This window comes from Hyperolius riggenbachi, chromosome 7 (genome assembly GCF_040937935.1).
Source record: "Hyperolius riggenbachi isolate aHypRig1 chromosome 7, aHypRig1.pri, whole genome shotgun sequence".
Lineage (NCBI taxonomy): Eukaryota > Metazoa > Chordata > Amphibia > Anura > Hyperoliidae > Hyperolius > Hyperolius riggenbachi.
The window spans coordinates 6497738-6524076 of NC_090652.1; the positions used below are offsets into that span (position 1 = coordinate 6497738).

At 46.5% G+C, this 26339-nt stretch overlaps 1 protein-coding gene across 2 annotated transcripts; it reads right to left on the bottom strand.

The window, feature by feature from the left end:
* Positions 1 to 295: 295 nt before the first annotated feature.
* On the bottom strand, positions 296 to 26016 carry MIEF2 (mitochondrial elongation factor 2). 2 transcript variants are annotated; one of them, XM_068243529.1, is made up of 4 exons: positions 25942 to 26016; positions 14505 to 14658; positions 12005 to 12191; positions 296 to 9391 (listed from the first exon to the last, which is right to left on the bottom strand). In XM_068243529.1, the coding sequence occupies exons 2-4, from the start codon at positions 14649 to 14651 to the stop codon at positions 8331 to 8333; spliced, it is 1395 nt and encodes a 464-aa protein (XP_068099630.1). In that variant the 5' UTR covers positions 14652 to 14658; positions 25942 to 26016; the 3' UTR covers positions 296 to 8330. The 2 variants fall into 2 exon arrangements, with proteins under 2 accessions (XP_068099630.1, XP_068099631.1); XM_068243530.1 differs by lacking the exon at positions 25942 to 26016 and adding an exon at positions 25795 to 25895.
* Positions 26017 to 26339: the final 323 nt, after the last annotated feature.

Consider the following 26339-nt stretch of genomic DNA (forward strand, 5'->3'; position numbering starts at 1 on the left):
CGGGGAACGCAAAGAAAGGATACGCGTGGCCAGAGCCGCGCAGTGGCCTGGCGGCGAAACTGAAAGTAGCTGGCGGCGAGAGAATGGAGACTCGTCGAGGAGCGGTGCGGGACAGGACGGTTGCTGGGGGCTTAGGGAAGCCCCAGGTAAGTGAAACAATTAGATCTACAGTTCCGTTTTAAGAAATGGAGAAAAAGTAAATGGACTTAAGTAGTAAATGTTTTCATTAGTGTGCAATGGCAGACATCACGACAGTAGACTACTATGGAATTTATAAGAACAGACTCGAAAGAGCTAATTAAAGAAAACCTTTATTATCACAATATATTTCCATTTTTAAAAATAGAATTATATTAAGCAGCAAAAATCACAATCGAAGCATCACTCACACAAAAGATACAGCAATAACAGACACCACCGTGTTAGTTCCTATAGATCCCCACTTGTCTGCTCGCTATAAGTGCTTGGAGTATAATGTGCGTATAGATACCCTGGCCTATGAATAAGGCTCTCTGAAGACTATCAGCCAGTCAGACTGCACCTTCTGAGGTGTCACGTGCTGCCAGCCAATCAGACTGCATCTGCTGGAGGTGTCCAGTGCTGCCAGCCAATCAGACTGCACCTTCTGAGGTGTCAAGTGCTGCGAGCCAATCAGACTTTACCTTTGTAATGAATGTTTTTTGATTGGCTGCTGCAAGTTACCGTATGTGCATTATATATACATACGTATGTGCATTATATAGTAAGACTGGTACCATACTGGCTGGAAGTCGGTAATTGATAATCTATACCAGAACAAAGAAGAATTTGGCACAAACATTGCATACATAGTTACATAGTTATTTTGGTTGAAAAAAGACATACGTCCATCGAGTTCAACCAGTATAAATAGTATTAGAGGAATTGATCCAGTCAACTGCATTTCATATGTTCAACCAATAATTATAAGGTATTAAATTGTTGGACAGATCAGTTTTTATAATTTATTTAGGGTGGCCATACACTTCTAGGTGACCACCAGATTCACCATCAGATAGATCCCTCTCACATCCGGCAGAGATCTATCTGATCTGTAACACACACTAGGAACAGATTTCTAATACATTTCAATATAAAATAGGGGTGGGGGCAGGGGGTGCATCGTTTCTGCTCCTGTGGTATCCTGTTGCTGGATAGGCAGTCTGATCTCCAATACCCTTCAGATTACCCCTTCCTATCCAATTCTGTGAAATCAACTGACCACAGCCACACCAATCTTAATACAATTATTTGATGCGAGTAGTATAAACTACCACTGATAAATCTTAAAGTGGTATTATATTGGCAAAACTAAAATTTCAAGTAAACTACTCTTAATCACATAAAAGAACATTTGAAAGTATTCCGTGTGTAAAAATCATTTTTTTACTGCAGAGCGTAGTATAGGCTTACTTATCTCTGCTCATTGGCTAAGGCAAGAATCTCCATCTTCAATCTGCCCTCCCCCCTATGCTGTTGTCAAGGTGATGCGTCCATGCAGGAGGGGGGCATAGTTAAGACATGCCTCAGAGAGTTTCAGCCAGCAATGATTACATTTATTGACCAGAGAAAAGCAAGACTGTACCTCTCGCTCTCCATTACAGATAAAGGTTTTTATACACGGAATGATTGGGAATTTTCTCAAACGTTCTTTTATGTAACTTCTAGCAGTCACTGAACTTTTAGTTTTGGGAGTATAATCGTAAAATCTAGTGATCTTTCTAAAGCGATTAAGAACGGAATTCTTGGTAATGGATTAAAAACAACTGTTTTTGCAGTTTTCTCATTTGATCATTCAGAATTTGTTGATTGTCCGTTACTTTGCAGTTGGATTTTTAATTGATGCAGTAGTTTCTTCCCGTTAATTATTTGATGATCGCATCTTCACACATGACTATAATACAAGCTTTGATCCCTTCACACATGACTATAATACAAGCTTTGATCCCTGACTAATACTTTAGACAGGGGTCACCATCGGGTGAGCTTGTGTGCCGTTTACCGCATCTGAAAACACATAACCTACACACAGCCATTGTAGATCAACATAAGGTTCACATTCCGAGGGCAATAGTGCGGGAAAAATCAATCCCTCTCTGAACAGATTCGGATCACATGGCTCAACACACCACATACAATTTTGGTTGTTCAATCTTACCACTTTCATGTAGTATAAGAGCTTATCCAATCAATCATTCAAGGTATTTTAAATATGTTGGCCCTTATACTACATAGATTTGGTAAATCTGTGTGTCTGTGTGTGTCTGTATGTCTGTGTGTCTGTGTGTGTGTGTAGCTAAAGATTGATGACATTGGGTGGCAATCTAAACATAGATGGCCACCTGTAGAGGGCACCACAAAGCCTTAATCTCTCACTGATCTTGTACTAACATTTAAAGGGAACCAGATATGAAGCACCCTCACGTATTCTACCATATATATCAGTGGGAACATTAGAGAAATCACCTACCCTGCTTTCTGTTACATTAGTAAGGGCCCGTTCAAATCACAAATGCGGATGGCCATGCGTGCGGACCGCAACGCGTACGAACGCATGGCCATCCGCGTTTGTGTGCATTACGTGGCTGATCCCATCACTGAAAAGTGAATGGGACAGCCACGCGTTATAGCAAAATCTGCGTGCAGCATGCTTTCCCGGACCGCACAGGTCTGGAACGCATGCAGTGTGAACATCAGACATTGCACTCTATGCAATGTCTAATGTCGTGCGTGTCGGCCACCTGCACGCGTTTCCAAAACGCGACTGGAAACGCGTGCAGTGTGAACAGGCCCTTACTGCTCATATTGCTTCTTACTAGCCCAGATAAAATCCCTGACTGAGCATTCAGTCTGGCTTTGTTCAGGAATTATAATAGCTGAGTCTATCTTCTCTGATGTCTTTTCAAGCCCAAGCCTGCCCCTTGAGGCTTGTAGCAAAGCAACACTGAATGCTCAGTCGGGGATTTTATCAGGGCTGCTAACAAGCAGGCTGAGCAGTGAAGGATGAAACAGAGAGCAGGGTAGGTATCTGTAATGTTCCCACTGATATATATGGTAAAATACATGAGAATGCTTCATCTCTGATACACTTTAAAGTGGCCATACATCAGGCAACTTGGCGGCTGATCAACCATCTTATTTGATTATTTTAATCTAATTGGATGAAAATTTGTGTCCCCAAGTGCATGCCCGACCGACAATACGACCAATTTTTGTCCCAAAATTGGTCGCTTTGTCTGTCGGGCATGCACTTTGTCGATCACGCATGCCGCAAGCTGTTGGGCCGACTTGCTCGATCGGGTGCATAGCGAGAACAGCGTGCAATTTTGCAGTGCATGTTATACATTACCTCTCTGTGGCTTGTCCCTCTGCTGCTCTGGGCCACACACACGCACGTACACGCGCACGTACACGCGCACGTACACACACACGTACACACACACACACGTACACACACACACACGTACACACACACACACGTACACACACACACACGTACACACACACACACGTACACACACACACACACACACACACACACACACACGAAGCAGCGTAGGGACAAGCTGAGGGCGTAGAACAGTAATGCATTCCTTGCACCGGGGGGACATTTATTAATTTGGGGGGGAGGCAGCAAGGCCGATTCTAGATCGATTTCCGCATGACCGATCTCTCATCTGATTCTATGGCCCATATTCAACAACATGAACTTTTTCTCCTAGGAGATAATTTTCATATTGTCTTTAAAATAACTTTTAAACATTTTACAATTAAAGTACCTAATAGTAGGTGAAAAAGTACTATCAAAATTATTTTGAGTATTTTCTTGCTTGCTGGTGGTTTAAAAGGCATTTTATGACAAAGGGTGAAAATATCCTACGAGGAAAAGTGAATTGCATTTGGGCCTATAAGAGAACGATTTTTCTCTTGGAAGAATGTCCCCCATCATCACTAGATGTATAAAGAAAACGCCAGGCAATCGGCAGAAAATCATCTGGGCCTTACTACTCTAACTGCGACTGGCAGCTTTTTATAATACGCAGCCATCACGAGATTCTCATCTCAGGCCTCCTGATGAGATGGAGAGGATTGTTTTATAGGTGCTACAGATGAAAGCAGCATTCTCCCCAGATTTTTTTTTTTTCCAGCTGGGTGAGGTGCAAGGGGGGGGGAATGCAGGGGCGACGCAGCTCTGCTTACCGCAGAGGTGGAGTAGGTGAGCTGAAGATAGCCGGGTGCTCACTAAAATTAGCCGAGTGGAGCACCCGGCTAATAGAGCCTGGGGAGAACACTGGATGAAAGCCTGAATATTATTGCTCCATTATATAAACAGAAAGATAAGGGAACAGACCCCACTGCAGTCACATGACCCACCTCCTCCAATCAGAATGCCTCTTGCTCAGCAGTGGATCAGCAGATTCAGAAAACTGTGAAGTCCACTCCACAGGCAGCAGTGGGAGACATCGGGCAAAGGTTTTTTTTTTTTTGGTTTTTTTTGTATGGTGCCTTATTTCTTTAATGGGTTTAAATGACCGTTATAGCAAAGATGCTTTGAGGAACTCAACCCACCAGCCTTCACACCTCTTACACTGAATCTGTTACATTAATATCAGACCCCGATGCACTGTAGCAATATTCCTATAGTACGTTCACGCAGGGTCCCGTCAGAGTAATATACTGCATGCTAAGCATTCATTGCACAACGTGTGTGTTTACAGTGGCAGAGAAGCTTACATTCTTTGTACTGTATGTGTTGCACATTTAATACTATCCCCCCCTCCGAGCCACCATTGCCACTGGAGAAAGACGCAATCTGGCTGCCAGCTATTGCCGGCGGATAAATTACGTTGTTTTGATCATAATTTGGGCTCAGTCTTTTGAAAGCGCCCAAATTACTGACTGAGCGCGGCTATAGCTGTAGCTACTACAGCTTATGGAGACGCACATATTTCCAGCCCCGCTGTTGCTGAATTCGGACATCATAAGAGATAACATGCATAAGATTAAACTGCAGCTGTATGGTAAAAGCTAAACTGCCAGGACATCTATACGCCCCGCTGGCTCTTCAGCGTTCCAGAAGACTTCGACCGGAATCCATGACGCTGCGAAGCAAAATTACAGGTAAAGTGCTTTATAAACCGGATCAACATCTCAAGAAATGTAATCAAGTCACTACAGATCGAAGCAAAGAATCGGCACATCACAATCCGATTATTCCATCATTGTTGATTAAGCTGCAGAACAGTTATTGGCAACCCACACGTAAGACAGGTACCCCTCTAAGTGCATACAAGATATTCCATAACTCCCAACTAGGGATGATCAATCAGATGCAAATAACTTCAAATAGATGCAATTTTATGCAAATGTCTTATGCAAATTTATGCATCTTAAAAAATGGACCAATCAAATCTTACCACAGCAGGATTTGATTGGTTCATGTTCAGGCTGCATAAAAATGCACACAAAATTTGCATAATACTGCATCAGCTTGAAAACTATTTGCATCCCATTCCCTATCCCTACACCCAGCACCAGTGCAATTCAGATATGAAATTTGTCAGGGATTTGTGCAAATGTGACACTCGTTCAACAAAGAACCCTCACAGTGATTGCTTCATTACAAAGCTTACAAGATTAACAAAAAGTGACTTCATGTGCAGCTACTGGCATACCGGCCGTTACGGTTATCACTCAATTAATAGCAGCAATTAGAACAATAAATCAAGAGTCTATGAATTACGCTTCCCATTATGTCAATGCAAATATAAAAGATAGAAACACAGCAATCAATGGACATGAGAAAATGCAATGCTTCCTCTCCGGCCGTTGTGCTAACTCCCAGAATGCACCGCTCACTCGCAGATCAGCTTCTGGAAACGCAACCCCCTAATGAAGAGGAGGCCAAATGATCAAGTCAGGAATGCGATGGCAATTTCTCACGCGCCGTCACTACTGAACACCAGAGAAAACACAAGTCCCACTAGTAGGTCGCTCAGAGGCTGAGACATCTCAAAGTCATATAAAGGGTAAGCCAACTACTTTCTCCCAAACTTGGGAAGTGGACGAGCAGGCCAGCATTACGGGTCTCTTTTCGCAGTCATGGAGGGATGCCCCAATTTATTAAGGCTGGGGAACAGAATTCCCCTCGAAAACCTGGGCTGGATTTTGTTATTTTTTAAACGGTCTACTTTTTGGTGGAAAAAGTTAATATGTCATGTTTGGGGCATATCAGATCATAATGGGGGATTGCTAAAAAGAATGCAATAGCACAAAGATAAAGAAATAAGCTTTCTCCCACCCTCATATATCCTTGTATGACCCAAAAAAATTTCAAGAAAACATCCAGTCGCAATTTGCAGGATCTCTAACCATGGCAAATTAACTCCATCCCTTGTCTATGGTCACTGCCCAACCCAGGAGATCCCCAACCACTGTTCTGGTGAGGATAAGCAGGACCAACCCAGGATATCCCCAACCACTGTTCTGGTGAGGATAAGCAGGACCAACCCAGGAGATCCCCAACCACTGTTCTGGTGAGGATAAGCAGGACCAACCCAGGAGATCCCCAACCACTGTTCTGGTAAGGATAAGCAGGACCAACCCAGGAGATCCCCAACCACTGTTCTGGTGAGGATAAGCAGGACCAACCCAGGAGATCCCCAACCACTGTTCTGGTGAGGATAAGCAGGACCAACCCAGGAGATCCCCAACCACTGTTCTGGTGAGGATAAGCAGGACCAACCCAGGAGATCCAGAACCACTGTTCTGGTGAGGATAAGCAGGACCAACCCAGGAGATCCCCAACCACTGTTCTGGTGAGGATAAGCAGGACCAACCCAGATCCCCAACCACTGTTCTGGTGAGGATAAGCAGGCCCAACCCAAGAGATCCCCAATTACTGTTCTGGTGAGGATAAGCAGGACCAACCCAGGATATCCCCAACCACTGTTCTGGTGAGGATAAGCAGGACCAACCCAGGAGATCCCCAACCACTGTTCTGGTGAGGATAAGCAGGACCAACCCAGGAGATCCCCAACCACTGTTCTGGTGAGGATAAGCAGGACCAACCCAGGAGATCCCCAACCACTGTTCTGGTGAGGATAAGCAGGCCCAACCCAAGAGATCCCCAATTACTGTTCTGGTGAGGATAAGCAGGACCAACCCAGGATATCCCCAACCACTGTTCTGGTGAGGATAAGCAGGCCCAACCCAGGAGATCCACAACCACTGTTCTGGTGAGGATAAGCAGGCCCAACCCCGGAGATCCCCAACCACTGTTCTGGTGAGGATAAGCAGGACCAACCCAGGATATCCCCAACCACTGTTCTGGTGAGGATAAGCAGGCCTAACCCAAGAGATCCCCAACCACTGTTCTGGTGAGGATAAGCAGGACCAACCCAGGATATCCCCAACCACTGTTCTGGTGAGGATAAGCAGGACCAACCCCGGAGATCCCCAACCACTGTTCTGGTGAGGATAAGCAGGACCAACCCAGGAGATCCCCAACCATTGTTCTGGTGAGGATAAGCAGGACCAACCCCGGAGATCCCCAACCACTGTTCTGGTGAGGATAAGCAGGACCAACCCCGGAGATCCCCAACCACTGTTCTGGTGAGGATAAGCAGGCCCAACCCAAGAGATCCCCAACCACTGTTCTGGTGAGGATAAGCAGGACCAACCCAGGAGATCCCCAACCACTGTTCTGGTGAGGATAAGCAGGCCCAACCCCGGAGATCCCCAACCACTGTTCTGGAGGAAGTGTGCAGGCCGGACCAGGGAGAACCCCTACCACTGCTCTGGTGGGTGCTTGCAGTCCCTAATGAGGCAAGTATTGTTATTTTTACAGCAGCACAAATCATGTAAAAGGGGGTATGTGCAAAGCAAATCCTTTAAAAGAATGGAACCCTTCTGTCACCCTATGTACTGCTCATTTCCGGGCTTAAAAATTGTGCACTTGGCACCACACACTTCTTATACCATAGGTTATTTTTGGCTGCTAATCTCCATGCTTGAAATCCTCGTGTGACAAAATGGGTGACAATTAAAACAATCAGATCTTACTCCTTTCTTCAGCTCTCAGAGATAAAGAAAAACAATACTTCAGTGTATATATGACTTGGAGAGATCAAGTATTAATTCATCCATGGAAACGATGATAATTCTGAATACTCTGCCAAAATGAATTCGGTAAGCAGACGGACGTTCATCTAGAGCCCAACAAAGGCGTCCGCTATTCTATGCCCTTCTGGCAAGTCTGGTAAATTAAGCTGTTGATTGGTTCACAGCAAGCAGTAGGACTGCAGCATTTTTCATTTGTTCAGCAGAGACTCCGGTTGGGAAAAAATCTGATACAGACCATATCCTATCTCGTCTATGTCCTCCTCCGTCAAAGACGTAAACAGATTGATTTTATCATTAAAATAACATGGGAGGAAGCCTTGATCCAAGTATCCAATGAGGGCCTCTACGACCTGAAGAAAGCGATCGGACAAGGCACCCTCCGTCCAATCAGAAGGCTTGTTGTTGATGTGCAGGAGGACGTGCCTCAGATGAGTTGGAGTAAGCCGACAGAGACCAGGGTGGTTTTTACAGATACTTTTAAGAATTTGGAGACATTTTTGCCGGACGCCACAGTCGGTGCTGTCCAGGTCTTGTAGCTTGCCGATTTCATCACGGTAGAAGCTTCTATGCCAAAGGTTTTCAGCAGGAGCTGTTGAGTGAGCGTAAGCCAAGAGGACAGTGTCTTTGGTTTCAGCCACTGGGAGAATGTCAATAGTAAGACTGAAGTCTTGATGAGTTACTTGTAGCTTAAGTTCATCTAGAGCAATGGCAGGTTTTATGGTGCACCCCAGTACGGTTCCTACAGATGGCCAGTTGATAGACCCTACGATTGTCTTGCTCAGGGTCTCCACGATTGTCCGAGTGGAGAGGTAGCCCCCCAGCATAAACCTATCCCAAGGACTGCTCCCCCGAGCGGTGTATTCCAGGTTGACCCTTTTAACCATCCAAAACTGAGGATCGTTGAGGATAGTCTCCTCTCCTGGTAGAAAAGTCCACAAATCAGGCTCCAAGATCAGAGGAAGTAACAAGCAGGCGTGGTCTATGCAAGTCAAAGCAAGACCGTGACCCAGAGAACCCCCGAGCTTCAGGGCAGAGAAGGGCATCTCTGGATGCTTGGCCTTTAGGAAACCCTGCAGCTTCTGACTGATGTCCAGCACCAGCTGTCTGACCGTCTCCACCAGAGGCTCCGACATGCAGGCTTCATTACTGTAATAATCCAGCAGGATCTCCTGCAAGGTGAAGCATATGGGAGACTTCTTAGCACTAGCCAACAGGTCCTCTTCCTCAGAGGCAGAAACAGCCACGGACTCTGTGAAGGACAACACAATCAAATCAAATGAAGCAGCCATAAAGCTGAAACAGTAAAAAAATAGGTTAAAGGGAACCTGAGGTGAGAGGTATATGGAAACTGCCATATTTATCTCCTTTTAAATCATGCCAATTGCCTGGCAGCCCTGTTTATCTTCTGGCATAAGTAGTGTCTGAGTCAAAACCCTGGGACAAGCATATGGCCAATCCAGTAAAACCTGAGTGCCTGATCTGCTGCATGCTTGTTCAGGGTCTTTGGCTTAAAGTATTAAAAAACACAGGATAAGGAAGACAGCCAGGCAACTGGTATTGTTTCAAAGGAAATAAATATGGCAGCCTCCATATCACTCTCACATCAGGTTCCCTTTAAGGCCCTTTTTGAACAGACTGAGCAGCCAGTAAGCAGGCAACACAGGCAGTGAAGTTTTTACAGCCTGAGGGCTGGAGATACAGACCAGCTTACCTGTGTGTAATGTGACAAACATGGCCGCTCTCATATCACAGGAATAAATAATCATATACTGTTGAAGCTGTTTGCAGCTAGATTTGCTGTATTAACTATCTAAACTTTAGATAAGATATATAGAGAAGTTACTTGTTATAGTTTTTAATCGCAGATCCAGTTTAATAAAAAAAAAAAATATGGCAGCCTCCAATTCACTCTCAGTTCAGGTGTTCTTTATGCACTACTGGCTTAGGTGTAAACAGAGTCCTTTGGTAGAATCATTTAAGCAAAGCAGTCCTTTCGCTTATTTAATACTAGCCGATGACCCGGCGTTGCACCAGGAATGTATTTGGCTGGTATTGGCTCCATCCACTTTTTCTAAACCTTATGGTTCATACACACTTGAGATAAAAATGTCTTTGGAAAAGGCAAGATCACAGACCAATGTTCCCCCCTTTCATGTAGTATGAGAGCCATACCTACACAGTCTATTCTATGGAGCTGAACTCCCCATCAGATAAAATCTTTGCAAGATGCTGCACACAAAGATGCTGTACACATGCAACAGATCAGTATCTGCAAAAGATCTGTTCCTGCAAAATGCATTCATAGTCTATGATATCTGCAGATCCTCATACACACCTTGTTTAACTGACATTCATCTGCAGATCAGATCCACCAGGATGGATTTTCAGATCTGCAGATGATTGCCAGATATGCAGATGAAGTCTGTTAAACAAGGTGTGTATGATGATTTGCAGATATAGACTATGAATGCATTTTGCAGGGACGGATCTTTGGCAGGAACAGATCTTTTGCAGATACCGATCTTTTTTGTCTGTAAAGCATCTTTGTGTGCAGCATCTTGCAAAGATTTTATCTGACGGGGAGTTCAGCTCCATAGAATAGACTGTGTAGAGTATGGCTCTCATACTACATGGAAGGGGGTAAAATTGGTCTGTGATCTTTCAATTTCCAAAAACTTTTATCTCAAGTGTGTATGAAGCATAACACAGAAACACTCAATGGCCAAGTTTGACGGCTTTGTGGTCTTTGGCGTCAATTTCCATTAAAACGAAACAAATCTGATTGGCTGTGGCTCCAGCCCCTTTTCTGAATTTAAACCCCAGTCACCCAATGACCAACTGTACCAGGTTTGAGGCTTGTGCCATTAACCATGCAAGAATGGCTGCAATTACATATTCCCCTTGAAAATCAATAGGTGGATTTTGATTGGCTATTATAGGCTCCACCCACTTCCCTGAATATTAATCTCAGTCACCCAGTGACCAACTGTGCAAAGTTTGAGAACCCTGCCATTAACAGTGTAAGAATGGCTGCTGTTTACATTTTCCCAGTGAAATGTGTATTTGTCTCCGCCCCCTTTTTGGTTATGGGAATAAAAAAGTATCCTGTACTTTATTCCAGGTAATGTACTATGCGTGTGCCAAATTTCATTCACAACCATACAGCCATTGTTGTGTGATCGAGTAACAAACATCCAAACTTTGGCATTTAAAATGTTAGTGAGATGCACATACTAAGGTGTAAGGTTCTATCGCTGCTGGAGGCACAATATTATTTATATTATTATTAATTGTATTTATACAATAAATAAGACATTGGCCTCGATTCATAAAAGTGCTGTCGGTAAGGTAAATTGTAGCGTGGAAACATCGCTGTCGGTATTTCAGCCTTCTGGGTGGTCATTCATAAAAATGTTTCTAGTTGTGACAGGCGTGCAGAGATATTCCGCTGTAGGCAGGCGTAAGGCTGTCGGTACGCATGCGGAAACAGGAGAAGCAGGCGGAGTCCCTCCGTGCGGTGTTCTCTCTGCTGCTGCTTGGGAGGTCTGTTCCATTCACTGCAATGTATTCCACACGCTTCTCGCCACATCATAGGTAGCGGTAATACCCGTCCGCATACCGCTTCCTCTAATCTTTATGAATTGACATTTGTTACTTTTGTCACGATAATCACCGCGCAAGGCAGCGATTTATCACTCTGCTCACGAATGTCGGCTTTTCATGCGGAAAAAGCCTTTATGAATACAGATTTTGCTGTGTGGTCGGTAAAGTGAGCTGTTTTCAGCATTTCCGCATGCGGGAATGCTTTATGAATCGAGGCCAAAGACTCACCAGCCTGTCTGAGAAGCTAAAAGACACAGACCTGCAGCAGGCTGGCTGGGCTCGGGGGCCGGCAATGAGGCGCTGAGATCGGCACGTTTCGCCTTCTTCACGAGTTTTGGAGATGCCTTCAGCAGCACAGCCTCCTTCCAGCTCTCTTCCAAGGACTTCTGCTCCACCTTCAGCTCCGGGTCCTTCTCATCAGGAGGAGAGGCGGCCCGATCTATCAGCTGGAGGAGAGGGAGACACAATAATGAGGAATAAAGAACACTGAAAGATCCCCTCTAGCGGAACAGTAAGACCTCCTTTCCACAAACTGTTCACAGGCAGTGAAATGGCTCTCAAACTCTCAACTGCTCACTGCTGCCTGGTAACTGCTTGTTGCTGCATGGTAACTGCTTACTGCTGCCTGGTAACTGCTTGTTGCTGCATGATAACTGCTCACTGCTGCCTGGCAACTGCTTGCTAAGCACACAGCTCAACAGTTCGTGGAAAGGAGGCCTTACACTCCATCTATAGATCACCAGAAGAATAAGGGCCCGTTTCCACTATCGCGAATTTGCATGCATTTGCCGCATGCAAATTCGCATAGCCAATACAAGTGGACTGGACTGTTTCCACTTGTCAGGATCTGCACGGCAGAGCCATCAGAATTTGCATACCGCTATGCGAATCGCATGCACTGTATTTAATAGGGAATTCGCATGCGGTATTGGTATGTGAATTTTCTATCGAATTAGCATACGATTTCGCATGGAATCAATGGAAAAGCACACAGGCACTGCCATGGTTAAATTAGTATACATCGTCATCCATGCAAAATCGTATGCAAATTCGCATACAATCGTATGCGAAATTCGTACCCGCATGCAAATTTTTACCGAGCCAATTCGCACCGCACAAGTGGAAACGGGCCCTTAGGGTGGCCATGCATTCGAAAAAGGCCACTAGATTGCAGGCTCACCAGTCTCGCCAACTCTTGGCCTCCTGTGACCTGCATCTTCCGGAATTGCCACCACAAGCGCCTGTACCATGTGACACCGCCGCATGTACTGATCTCACTACATAAAGCGGTTTAACATGGTGGATAATAAAAATAAATAAAAAGAAACACCGCGGGTGGGGGAGACCAGCGTGGAAAAAAACAGAAAACCGAACAACGCACACCCAATCCAGCCTCTTGACAGATTTTACCAGCATGTCGCATTGATCAATTTGGCCGGAAATCAATTGAACCGATTGATCGGGTAATCATGTTGGGTCTTCGAATTCTGCCAGATTTGATCCGTCTTATTGAATTGGACAGATATCGATGCCGAGAGTTGAGTAATGTATGGGCAGTCACTGCAGAGAAACAGCGATCATCCCTTCCAGGAACGCAGGCTAGCGCTATGCAGATCTATGAGTGCGCACACACGTTCATCTTACCAGGTTACAGTTCACTGCTATTACGAAATTGGCCGCATTAAACGGTCGGACATCCTGCAATTGGTTCGACTTGCTCGATTGGGTGCAGAGTGGCAATGACAAGCAATATCAGGACAATCGATGAAACCCCCGGTGCTGTCTCCTCTAATGTGTAAGTGCAAAACGACAGCATCCCCCTGGGGCTTCTACCGGACCCCTGCAGCCGTCCCGTGCCCTCACTGTCACTCTCGGATCCTCCTATCCCCAGCCGTCAGCTAGTTTAGTTTTCCCTGACGGAGTCGGCAGGCTTTCTGCGCCTGCGCAGGCCTGGCCACATGTATCCTTCTTCATGTCCCCATCCTCAATAGCGTCCTGCGAAAGCGCAGGACGCTATTGTGCAAGGGAACGCAAAGAAAAATATGCATGGCCAGGTCTGTCAGCGAAAACTAAACTAGCTGGTAGCGAGGGACCAGAGACTCAGTGAGTGACTGCGAGGTCATGCGACGGCTGCAGGGGGCAGATAGAAGCCCCAGGCAAGTAGAACGGATTTTTTTTCTATTCCTGGCTTAAAAAAGAAACTCCGACCAAGAATTGAACTTTATCCCAATCAGTAGCTGATACCCCCTTTTACATGAGAAATCTATTCCTTTTCACAAACAGACCATCAGGGGGCGCTGTATGACTGATCTTGTGGTGAAACCCCTCCCACAAGAAACTGAGGACCGTGGTACTCCTGGCAGTTTCCTGTCTGTGAACCTTGTTGCATTGTGGGAAATAGCTGTTTACTGCTGTTTCCAACTGCCAAAAAAAAGCATGCAGCAGCTACATTACCTGCCAGCAGTAAAAATGTCACCATGTGATAAATGTCAGAATGTAAATCAAGGAATTAAAAGATTTTACAATGGGCAAACACTGACAATCATTTATACATAATTATTGTAAAAATGAAGCACCTCTAAGTGTCCCTTTAAGGGATAGGACAGTAGGTGAAGGGAAGCGGTGATACCCCATCTGAATATAGATTGGATCTCTGGTTGTGACATCTGCACGTGTGTATGAGCACCAGAAAAGCAATTGTCCTGCAAACCTGACCAACAAACTGCCAGGACCGAATCCTGCTAGATGCCGGTACTCACCCTCTTCACAGCCAGCGTGGCAATGCCTAGCATGGCAGCTCCGCCCACCCCAAGCACCAGGCGGGCATTAGCCAGCAGGAAGTCCAGCACGCTGCTGATACCATCGTCCCCCTTCTTTCCTTTCTTCTGCATCTGCATTTCTGCCATCCTCAGACTGCAAAAACAGAGAGAGACAGATTCAGCTTTAATGTGTACTGCTGATCGTTATAGGCAGAGCCGACACAGATTGCACACTTATCACTCTATGGGAGCCTGTCTAAGCTTCTTATGCAAAGGGAACCAGACGTAAGAGGGATATGGAGGCCGCCATATTTATTTCCTTTTAAAAACAATACCAGTTGCCTGGCAGTGCTATTCCTGAGTCATAATGCTGAAACAAGCATCCAGTCACACTTCAGTCAGAGCAGCTGGTAAGCATGCTTGTTCAGGGGCTATGGCTAAATGTATTATGTCTTGTAAACACCCTGCAATACCCTTTCAGATTGACGGGTCAAACTGATACATTGACAGGTGTGATCAATTTTCCAATCACTTCTATCATAAACTGATCAGAAAAATGTTTGGAAATCAGATTGGACCTGTCGGAAATTATCAATTCGACCTGTTGATCTGACGGGAAATTGCATGGTGTGTACCAGGCATTATGCATTATGCCTGGCACACACAATGAGATTTTCTGGAAGATTTACTGCCAGATCAATTATTTACAACGTGTACAATCTGATTTCCAAACAATTTTCCACAGAAGTAAACAGAAAATCGATCGATTAATCGTAAAAATCGATCAGACATGTTGGAAATGATCTATCTGGCAGTAAAACTGCAAGAAAATCTCATTGTGTGTGTCAGGCAATAGAGGCAGAGGATCAGCAGGACAGCCACGCAATCTGCAAATATATGGCAGCCTCTAAATCCCTCATCTCGGGTTCACTTTAAGGCCTCCTTTCCACGAACCTTTGAGCTGTGTGCTCAACAAGCAGTTACCAGGCAGCGACAAGCAGTTACCAGGCAGCGACAAGCAGTTACCAGGCAGCAGTGAGCAGTGACCAGGCAGCAGTGAGCAGTGACCAGGCAGCAGTGAGCAGTGACCAGGCAGCAGTGAGCAGTGACCAGGCAGCAGTGAGCAGTGACCAGGCAGCAGTGAGCAGTGACCAGGCAGCAGTGAGCAGTGACCAGGCAGCAGTGAGCAGTGACCAGGCAGCAGTGAGCAGTGACCAGGCAGCAGTGAGCAGTGACCAGGCAGCAGTGAGCAGTGACCAGGCAGCAGTGAGCAGTGACCAGGCAGCAGTGACCAGGCAGCAGTGAGCAGTGACCAGGCAGCAGTGAGCAGTGACCAGGCAGCAGTGAGCAGTGACCAGGCAGCAGTGAGCAGTGACCAGGCAGCAGTGAGAATTTGTGAGAGTTTGAGAGGCACTTCACTGCCTATCAGCGGTCCGTGGAAAGGAGGCCTAAGGGTAGGAAAACACTCGGCAGAATCGCATATGCGCCTTCCATAGCACATAGAGGAAACCGCATGCGATTTTGCCTAGTGTGTTCCTACCCTTGTTCCTAATGCCCATTGTCCCATTGAGATTTCTATGAAGAAGTATCATAAAAACTGGAGCTCGACCAGGCCTAATCAATGTGATGCAGATAATTCCCAGCCGATACACGCTATGCTAATTTTGTATGCAAATTATTTGATGGGTCAATTTTCAACCCGCATATATTTGTATAAACATTTGCATCAACTCAGGGCGATTTAAATCTCATTGGCCAGCCATACATGGGGCTTGGATCAATCAACGGGGTCTAAAGTTCCAACATCAACAACCGATAAACTTTGAGGGCCAGTTTCCACTATGAGAGACGCGCGGCAGCACTTCCTGGTGTTGCAGGTACACAGACGAATCCCAGAAGCTGTGCCATGCACGGCTATGGGATTCGCTGCTGCCTACACGGAAAAATGCTGCAATGTCGGCACAATCGCTAAGGCAAGTGATTCGGCCGGCAGCAGTTTTATACTCTATGGCAGGGTTTACCTGCGGGGAAACTCTGCAGATTAGGTCTGCCCAATTTCTGCGCTAGTGGAAACGGGCCCTGAAATGATTTCAGACAGTTTTAGGGCCCATTCACACTGGGGTGATTAGCAGCCATTTACCGCTAATCGTTGGCGATCACTAGGGCTTGTTAAAGTGCTAGTGCAATAATAACTATATGGCAGTGACTACACTGCCCTGATCACCGCCGATTGTGACTAACGCTAAACACAAACATGCTAGAAAACGCTAAACACAAACACGCAAAAAAAAAAAAAAAACCCCGCAAAAATGTCCAGTAAAAATATGCGATCAACGCGTAAATAAAGTGCAATGACAGAACGCTAGCGTTTTGCGATCATGTGTGATTATGCCCTAATCCATCAGAAGTGTGATGATCACAGCTGTGTGTTTCTGAGGCTCGGTCAGGCCACTTCTGGCCAGCTATAGCTACGCTCCGGCCAGTGCTAATCCTTCTGCTATGACTACAGAAAGGTCTCACCAACAGACTAAACACCCTGACGTCACAGACAGAATCAGGACAGAATCAGGACAGGGGCGCGGTGCATTCCTACCCGCAGATAAGAGCCTGTGGCACTGGGAGCTGATCCAGCACCGCATGCCTTCCTGCTAAATCACTGTTTACATTATTGCAGTGTGCTCTGTGGATACTGAAAACACAGGCGCCATAACAAGAATACCAAATCTGATTTATATTTCACAGTAACAAGGGGACTGAAAAACAAGCAGCAGCTCGACACAAATAACTCTCACTCTAACAGCCACTGCACATCTGTTAGCAAACAGCACACCTGGGATATGGAGGCTGCCATATTTATTTCCTTTTTAACAGTGTAGATGGCTGGCTGTCCTGCTGGTTATCTGCCTCTAATACATTTATAGCCACTGAACAAGCATGCAGCAGACCAAGTGCTCTGACTGAAGTGTGGCTGGATTAGTCGCATGCTTGTTTCAGGTGTGTGATTCAGACACTACTGCAGCCAGAGATCAGCAGGACAGCCAGGCAACTGGTATTGTTTAACAGGAAATACATATGTCAGCCTCCATATCGCTTTCAGTTCAGGTGTCCTTTAATGACCAATATCTGAATGGCTATCGATTATTTACATGCATATGCAACTGAGCATTATGCCTCAGCTGGTTTTGTACTGCTCGGAGTGGAGCATAGTCGAGAGAAAAAATGATTGCATACTTCTCTGAATGGCTTCTACCAATCAATGTGCCACTGGTAAAACAACTTGGTTTTTGTTTTGTGTGTTATAGCTTTTCATTATGGTGGGTACACATAACATTTTCTACTTCAAATTCAATATTTGTGATCAAGGGAAAGATCAGATCTTGCAAAAGCCAGAAAATTTGTACTTACCTATGTAATTTTCCTTTCCTGATACAACTCCATGTCGGCATACTTCCTGGGTTAGCTCCGCCCCCCTGACCCCTATAGGACCCATACCAAAAGTATAAATAAAGGCCATGACCCTTAGCACCCCATTCTCGTATATAGGACTCAGACACAAGAAAATAAAAGGGTGGGTCGTATGCCGACATGGAGTTGTATCAGGAAAGGAAAATTACATAGGTAAGTACAAATTTTCTGGCTTTCCTGATACCTCCATGTCGTCATACTTCCTGGGATTTAACTAGCACAACAATAATCAGACGGGTGGGTTTAATGCACAAAAAAACTTTATCTTTATCATTTAGCAGACAACACTTTTTTCCCAAAATTCACAGTGGTAAGAACCGCGGGATCGATTCTATAATGTTTAATAAAGGTGTTAGGAGTAGTCCAATTTGCTGCTTTACAGATTGTTGTCAGAGAAACACCAGCTGAAGCTGCCCATGAGGCCGCTACGCTTCTGGTAGAATGCGCTGATGCTGCTGGTACCTGACCTTCCCCATTGGCCCTGTAAGATGCCTTTATTAGTCTTACTATCCAGGTGGCGATAGTTCTTGCTGTGACCTCCTTGCCTTTCCTAGGCCCGGAAGGACAGATAAATAGGTGTTGTGAGTTTCTGAATGATTCAGTAGCCGATATATATGCTTTCAAAATCCTTGCAATGTCTAAAGGATGATCTTCTGTCCCCTCGTCTGTGCCCATAAAGGCGGGCAGAGTCCATTCCTGATTAATATGAGCAGTGGTGACTACTTTAGGTAGGAAATCCAAGACTGGCCTCAGTACTACTCTGTTTGGAAAGAACATAATATATGGATCTGATGCCCCCAGAGCCTGAATTTCTGATACTCTTCTGCCAGACGAGATTGCAACAAGGAATGTTGTTTTTAACGTTAAGTTCCAGATGTTACAAGACTCAATCGGTTCAAAAGGAGATGACGAAAGATACTCCAGCACTAATGGTAAGTCCCAGGCAGGAAGAGTCTTTTTGACGGGAGGTCGAATCTTCATTAGTGCTTGGAAGAACTGCTGTACCAGTCTGTCTGTGGACAATGTCCTTCCTATGAGGCTTGAGATGGCAGACACTTGTCCTCTCAAAGTACTCACCCCCAGACCCTTTTCCACACCAGTTTGTATAAAGTCCAGGATATGCGGGACTGAGGGTGTTAAGAAATCAACCTCTTTCCGGGATGAGAAGTCTATGAAGTTTTTCCAGACTCTATGATATGTCTTATTAGTTGAGACCTTTCTTGCTTGAAGTAGAGTTTCAACAACCGACGGGGAGAAACCTACGTCTAACAACAATTTCCTTTCAATCTCCAAGCAGTTAATGCTAGAATCTCTGGATTCTGGTGGTAAAGACCGTTCTGTGAAAGGAGGTCCGGTACTACTTGCAGTCTCCATGGTGGACACATAGACATATTCATCAATATTGGAAACCACGGCCTCTTCGGCCAGTAAGGGGCTATTACTATGGCACACACTTCCTCTGTTCGTAATCTCTTTAGGAATCTTAGTAGCAGTGGAACTGGAGGGAACGCATAAACCAGTGATGCTTCCCAAGGAGCTACTAGCGCATCTGTCCCACTCGCTCCCAGTACTGGACGTCTCGAAATGAAGTTCGGAACTTGGCAGTTGAGATTGGAAGCAAATAAGTCCATCTGGGGGAGACCCCATAACAGTACAATCTCCTTGAAAATTGACGTATTCAGTTTCCATTCGTTGTTGTCCACTTTGTTTCTGGAAAGGAAATCTGCTTGTATATTCATCGTCCCCGGAAGATACACTGCCTTGATAGCCAACAGATTTTTCTCTGCCCAGTTCATAAGAGGAGAAAGTTCCCTCATTAGAGAAACACTCCTGGTACCCCCCTGTTTCTGGACATAAGCAACCGCAGCCCGATTGTCCATCTGTATACACACCGCCGAGTTCCTTACTAGATGAGCGAATGCCTGTGTTGCCTTGTACGCTGCCCTGAGCTCCAGTATGTTGGATACTACTCCCTGCTGAATGGTGGTCCAACGTCCTTGAGACCACTTCTGGAGACAATGAGCTCCCCATCCGATCTGGCTGGCGTCCGAAGTAATTGTGATCCAAACATATGGAGTCAATGGATGTCCCTGACTGAGATTCCTCCAGTTGGTCCACCATAGCAGTGAGAGCCTGCATGACATTGGCAACTTTATATTCTGGCTCAATGACGCTTGATTCCATTGCTTCAAGAAGTTCATCTGGAAAGTTCTCATATGCCATCTGCTCCATTTGACCAGTGGAATCGCAGATGACATTACACCCAATATTTGAAGACATTGTCTCGAAGATAACATCGGGCAATGCATTGCCTGAAGAATCATCCTGCTGTAGTTCTTTACCTTTTCCACTGGCAGAGATACTGTGTTCTTTCTGGTATCGAAATCTGCCCCCAAATAGGTCAATCTTCTTGCTGGGAATAACTGGCTCTTCTTGTGGTTGATAATCCAACCCAGATCTGTCAGAAACTGCAGTGAAGTGTCTCTGTGCTTGATCAGCTTCTCTTTGGAATCTGCTAGGATCAATATATCGTCCAGATAATGGTAAATACGTATTCCCTTGACTCTTAGAACCGCTATTGCTGCTACTAGAACCTTCGTGAATGTCCTTGGAGCGGTTGCTAGCCCGAAGGGCAGCGAAGTGAATTGCAGATGGATACCCTCTATGTAGAATCTTAGGAACTTCTGAAATTTCTGGTGAACCGGTATGTGCAGATAGGCATCCTGTAAGTCTATTGACAACAGCCAGTCGTCCGGCATTACTGTTAGTATGATCGATTGCAATGACTCCATCTTGAATTTGGGAATTGATATTGCTTTGTTCAAGTACTTGAGATCGATTACTGGTCTGTAATCCCCACTCTTCTTTTGCACTAGGAAGAGTTGAGAATAGATTCCCTTGTATCTCTCTTCTGAGGGTACCAGACAGACTGCCTTTTGTTTCCTTAAGGTGCTTACATATTCCAATAATGTATTTGCCTTCTGTTGATTCCCTGAAAGTAGTGTTGGGAGAAACCGGTCCCTTGGAGACCAGCGAAATTGCCACTTGTGGCCCCTTGCTATGGTAGAAAGCACCCATCTTTCCTGCACTCTCTCCACCCAGATGTCCTTGAAGCTCTGGAGTCTTGAGCCCACCGGTGACACCAGGGTGGTCGTACCTTCAAAAGGACTGTTTGGCTTGCGTTGAACTTTGAATACCTGACTTCAAGGATCTTGCTAAAGAGGCTTGCGAGCTTTTCCAGTTAGCCTTGTATGGTTTCCCAGGTCTATATGACTTGGCATCCCTAAACCGACTAGATTGCTGTTTTCTATAATTCTGGAAATTCTTTCTTGGAGGTCTGTCCTGCGGCAATAATCCTGACTTTCCGCCAGTCACTCTGGCGATTGCTTTGTCCATCTCGCTACCAAACAGCGTGACGTCGTCATATGGAATCTTCACCCAGCCTTGTTTGGATCCCAAATCAGCTCTCCATGGCCTTAGCCAAAGAGCTCTCTTGGCTGTCACAGCGTTCAGCATAATCCTAGAAGATGACCTCAAGATGTCCATGGAAGCTTCTCCCACAAAGTCTGCCGAGATCTTTAAATCTTCCAAAGCTGCCAGAATTTCTGATTTATCCGCGTCTGCCACAATCGCCTGTTCTATTGTAGATGTCCAAACCTTCTGTGCCTTTGCCACTGAAGTAAGTGCAATAGCTGGTTTGCACAAAGCTCCTGCCATGAGATATGATTTCTTCAGGTCATTATCCACACGTCTTTCTAACACATCCTTGAATATTGCTGAGTCTTCCTTTGGTAATGTCACATGCTTTACCAGTCTTGATAAAGACGCATCTACTGTAGGAGGGTTCTGAAGAAACGCAACCTCATCTTCCTTTAAAGGATATAACTTTGAGAAGCGATTATGGAAAGAGGGTTTATTTTCCACTTTCTGCCATTCTTCCATAATTAAACCCTTGATCTCCTTCATTAAAGGAAAGGAATTCGACTTCTTACGTAGGTGCGCATAATACTCCTTATTTTGCTCTTGCTCTGCGGGAGGGTCCACCCATTCTAATGCTTCCTTCACTGCAGTAATGAACGGATTTGTGAGTTTAATGTCAAATATGCAAGGAGTTTCTTCCTCCTCCTCTTCAGTCTCTCCCATGTCTTGTTGGTTTACTGGTTGTTGCGCTGTTGATGAATGGGCCATTACTTCATCTCGTACAACCTTCCTTATAATTTCTGTAATATCTTCACTTTTGTCTTCCTGACCTTTAGCCAGTTGACTAAAACAAGAGTCACAGACTGTCTTGTCTGGCAAAGCTGGTCTAGGACAAGCCCAGCACTGTCCTTTATCAGGCAATTGCCTGCGTATTGGTGAATGAGATCTATTCCTTGAATTGTGATGTGTATGATGGCTTGATCTGGAAGACCGCCGTTTTGACCTAGACCTTGATCTAGACCTTGATTTGTGCTGACGCTTCTTATGCTTTGATCTGGAGCGGGAGTCTGACCTATTACGTCTTTCCTCTCCTTGGTTTGTTTGGCATGCACTGAAAGACATAAGCAATAATTTAATTGCTTTTTTAGTCTGCAGCAAAAAAGTTTTTTTTTTTTTTTTTTTTTTTTGTCCTTTTTTAATCTTACCCTGAAGGACCCGGATCATTACTACCGGCGGGATTCACTGTGGGGAATAAGGAAAGACAATTATCACAATCCGATCATGAAAATAATATTGAACCATACAACCTCCAACAAAACTATGACTTACTGATTCACAATTCAAGAACCGCAAGTTCTCTGACCATAGGAGGAGTATCCGCAGCTTTCAAGGCGAAACCTCCACGACCTGCGCCTTGCAGCTCTCTCTCCGAGAGCCCAGACACCTCTGCTTTAAATACCCGCTCTAGTTGCAGAGCAGTGCAGCGTGCCGAGACGTCCTGACGCTGAATGGGCACGCCTGCCTTCAACCAATATGGCCGCCGCTCGTTCAGACCGAGTATAGACCAGACACCTCCCTCCGCGCATGCGTACTGCGGACTTCCGGACGCCAAGCGGCATGGCGAGGGAGAAACCCTGCGGCGGCCATAGCACAGCGATGTCCCGCCAAGCGGCACACCTCCGATCCAGAGAGGCAATATCCGCCTCCCCTACGACCACAGCAGCCGTCCTCGCAGAAAAGACCTAACCTCACAGCAGGCTGACCCGACATAGAGGCAAACCTGTGAGTAAAGCGCACCCAAAAGGGCACACAGTGATCCCCTCAGGCATTTAGCCTGCTATGTGATGCCGATAATGATCCATAAGAGGTCTTTAAGAGGCACATTTAGTAGCCAGAGGACTCTCTTGTACCGCAGGGAAAAAACATTCCATATATAAAAACCTGGGTATAGGGTAAGAGCTCAATGAGCCAATCATCTACAATTTAGAGAAAGAACAACCTTGAAAAGTGTAAGTATAAAAGTAAGAGTATTAGAGTAAATAAATTTGGTAATAGCTACCACACCATGGATCCTATAGTGTCTGAGGACAAAAAAGAGAATGGGGTGCTAAGGGTCATGGCCTTTATTTATACTTTTGGTATGGGTCCTATAGGGGTCAGGGGGGGCGGAGCTAACCCAGGAAGTATGACGACATGGAGGTATCAGGAAACAATTGTACAGCCTACTGGTTGTCAGCGACCGATTCTAGCTTGAACTCGATCTCTTTCTCGACCTGAAGCAGATCAGGCAGGCTGGAAAATATGGTTCAAAATACAAGCTACTGTTCTATGTGTATGTCCTTACAATGCAATTTAAACATGTGTATGTGTGTGTGTGTGTGTGTGTGTGTGTGTGTGTGTGTGTGTGTGTGTGTGCGTGTGTGTGTCTCAAGAGGTGCTTGTAAGAGGTAATGATGGAAGAGATGACAGATAATTAGTGGAGTACATTTGAAATCGGCACCGGTAGACTTGGGCGCAGGATACAGCTGTTATACGGCTGATCCTGCTTCTGCACAAGTCCGGGCTGTTTTAATTACTATTTCGCCCTCCAGGCGCCATGGATAGTGGTGGGATGAAATAATTCGGCTCCAGCGATTCCAGCGATCTGACGGAGCCGATGTTACTCACTGAGCGCTGCAATAGGAGTGATGCCTATTGTAGTCTATGGAGGCACCGGCTGCGCCCAAATCTAGCAGCGCTGAAAAGCACTGCTCCGTAATTAGTGGCAGAGTGTGTGTAGATGACAAGTGGTGATGAAGCCCCCTGTCTCATGTAAAGGGGGAGAGGGTGACAGATAAGTGGCAGTGTGTGTCCATGAAGCCCCCCTTCCCTTGTAAAAGGGGGGGGGGGAGAGGTGACAGATAATCAGTGGCAGAGTGTGCGTAGATGACAAGTGGTGCTGAAGGCCCCCATCCCTTGTAGTGTGTGTAGATGACATCCCTTGTAAATAAAAGGAGAGGGTTGTGACAAGTAATCAGTGACAGTGGATAGAGAACCAGTGGTGCTGAAGGCCCCCAGTCCATGTAAGGGGAGGAGGGAGAGGTGACAGGTAATCAGTGGCAGTGTGTAGATAAGCAGTGGTGCTGAAGGCCCCCAGTCCATGTAAGGGGAGGAGGGAGAGGTGACAGGTAATCAGTGGCAGAGTGTGGTGTGTAGATGACCAGTGGTGCTGAAGGCCCCCAGTACATGTAAGGGGAGGAGGGAGAGGTGACAGGTAATCAGTGGCAGTGTGTAGATAAGCAGTGGTGCTGAAGGCCCCCAGTACATGTAAGGGGAGGAGGGAGAGGTGACAGGTAATCGGTGGCAGTGTGTAGATAAGCAGTGGTGCTGAAGGCCCCCAGTACATGTAAGGGGAGGAGGGAGAGGTGACAGGTAATCGGTGGCAGTGTGTAGATAAGCAGTGGTGCTGAAGGCCCCCAGTACATGTAAGGGGAGGAGGGAGAGGTGACAGGTAATCGGTGGCAGTGTGTAGATAAGCAGTGGTGCTGAAGGCCCCCAGTACATGTAAGGGGAGGAGGGAGAGGTGACAGGTAATCGGTGGCAGTGTGTAGATAAGCAGTGGTGCTGAAGGCCCCCAGTACATGTAAGGGGAGGAGGGAGAGGTGACAGGTAATCGGTGGCAGTGTGTAGATAAGCAGTGGTGCTGAAGGCCCCCAGTACATGTAAGGGGAGGAGGGAGAGGTGACAGGTAATCGGTGGCAGTGTGTAGATAAGCAGTGGTGCTGAAGGCCCCCAGTCCATGTAATGGGGGGGGGGGGGGGGGGGGAGAGGTGACAGGTAATCAGTGGCAGTGTGTAGATAAGCAGTGGTGCTGAAGGCCCCCAGTCCATGTAATGGGGGGGGGGGGGAGAGGTGACAGGTAATCAGTGGCAGTGTGTAGATAAGCAGTGGTGCTGAAGGCCCCCAGTCCATGTAAGGGGAGGAGGGAGAGGTGACAGATAATCAGTGGCAGTGTGTAGATAAGCAGTGGTGCTGAAGGCCCCCAGTCCATGTAAGGGGAGGAGGGAGAGGTGACAGGTAATCGGTGGCAGTGTGTAGATAAGCAGTGGTGCTGAAGGCCCCCAGCCCATGGAATGGGGGGGGGGAGGTGACAGGTAATCAGTGGCAGAGTGTGGTGTGTAGATGACCAGTGGTGCTGAAGGCCCCCAGTCCATGTAAGGGGAGGAGGGAGAGGTGACAGGTAATCAGTGGCAGAGTGTGGTGTGTAGATGACCAGTGGTGCTGAAGGCCCCCCCCCCATCCCTTGTATGGAGGGAGAAAGGGGGCAGATACTCAGTGTCAGGGCTTGAGGCATTGCGGGCTGTACTGAGGAGGCGTTTGCTGGTGGAGAGGTTAGGCAGCCATAAGACCCCGGAAGTGCTCTCACCCCTCATAGCACTGATATGGGGAGATGACATTGAGGTGACCAGGACTTCCCTGTCAATTCCGGACAGAGCTCAGGGTGTCCAGGCCTATCCTCCCCCTCCGCGGCCGGCTTCCTTCCCTCCAGCCCCGGGGTCACCCCAGGACTCACCCGCTCTTCTCTCCGCGGCCCGCTCTGCTTCCCCTCCGCTCTCCGCACGGAGTACACGGTTCTGACCAATCACGCTCTGCCATCCTCAGCCCGCCAGCCAATCAGCGACCTCGTCACGCACCCCGCACACGCCCCTAGTACAGCCCGCCAGCCAATCAGCGACCTCGCCAGACGCCCCTAGTACAGCTGTGCAACCAATCAGCGGCCTCGCCATGCTCCCCGCACATGCCCCTGGTACAGCCCGCCAGCCAATCAGCGGCCTCGCCATGCTCCCCGCACACGCCTCTAGTACAGCCCGCCAGCCAATCAGGGGAGGAGGCGGCTGACGGCGGCCAATCACAGACGAGCTGGATAAAAACAGATCCGGAGGGGAGGAAAGGCTCCCAGAATAGCACCGT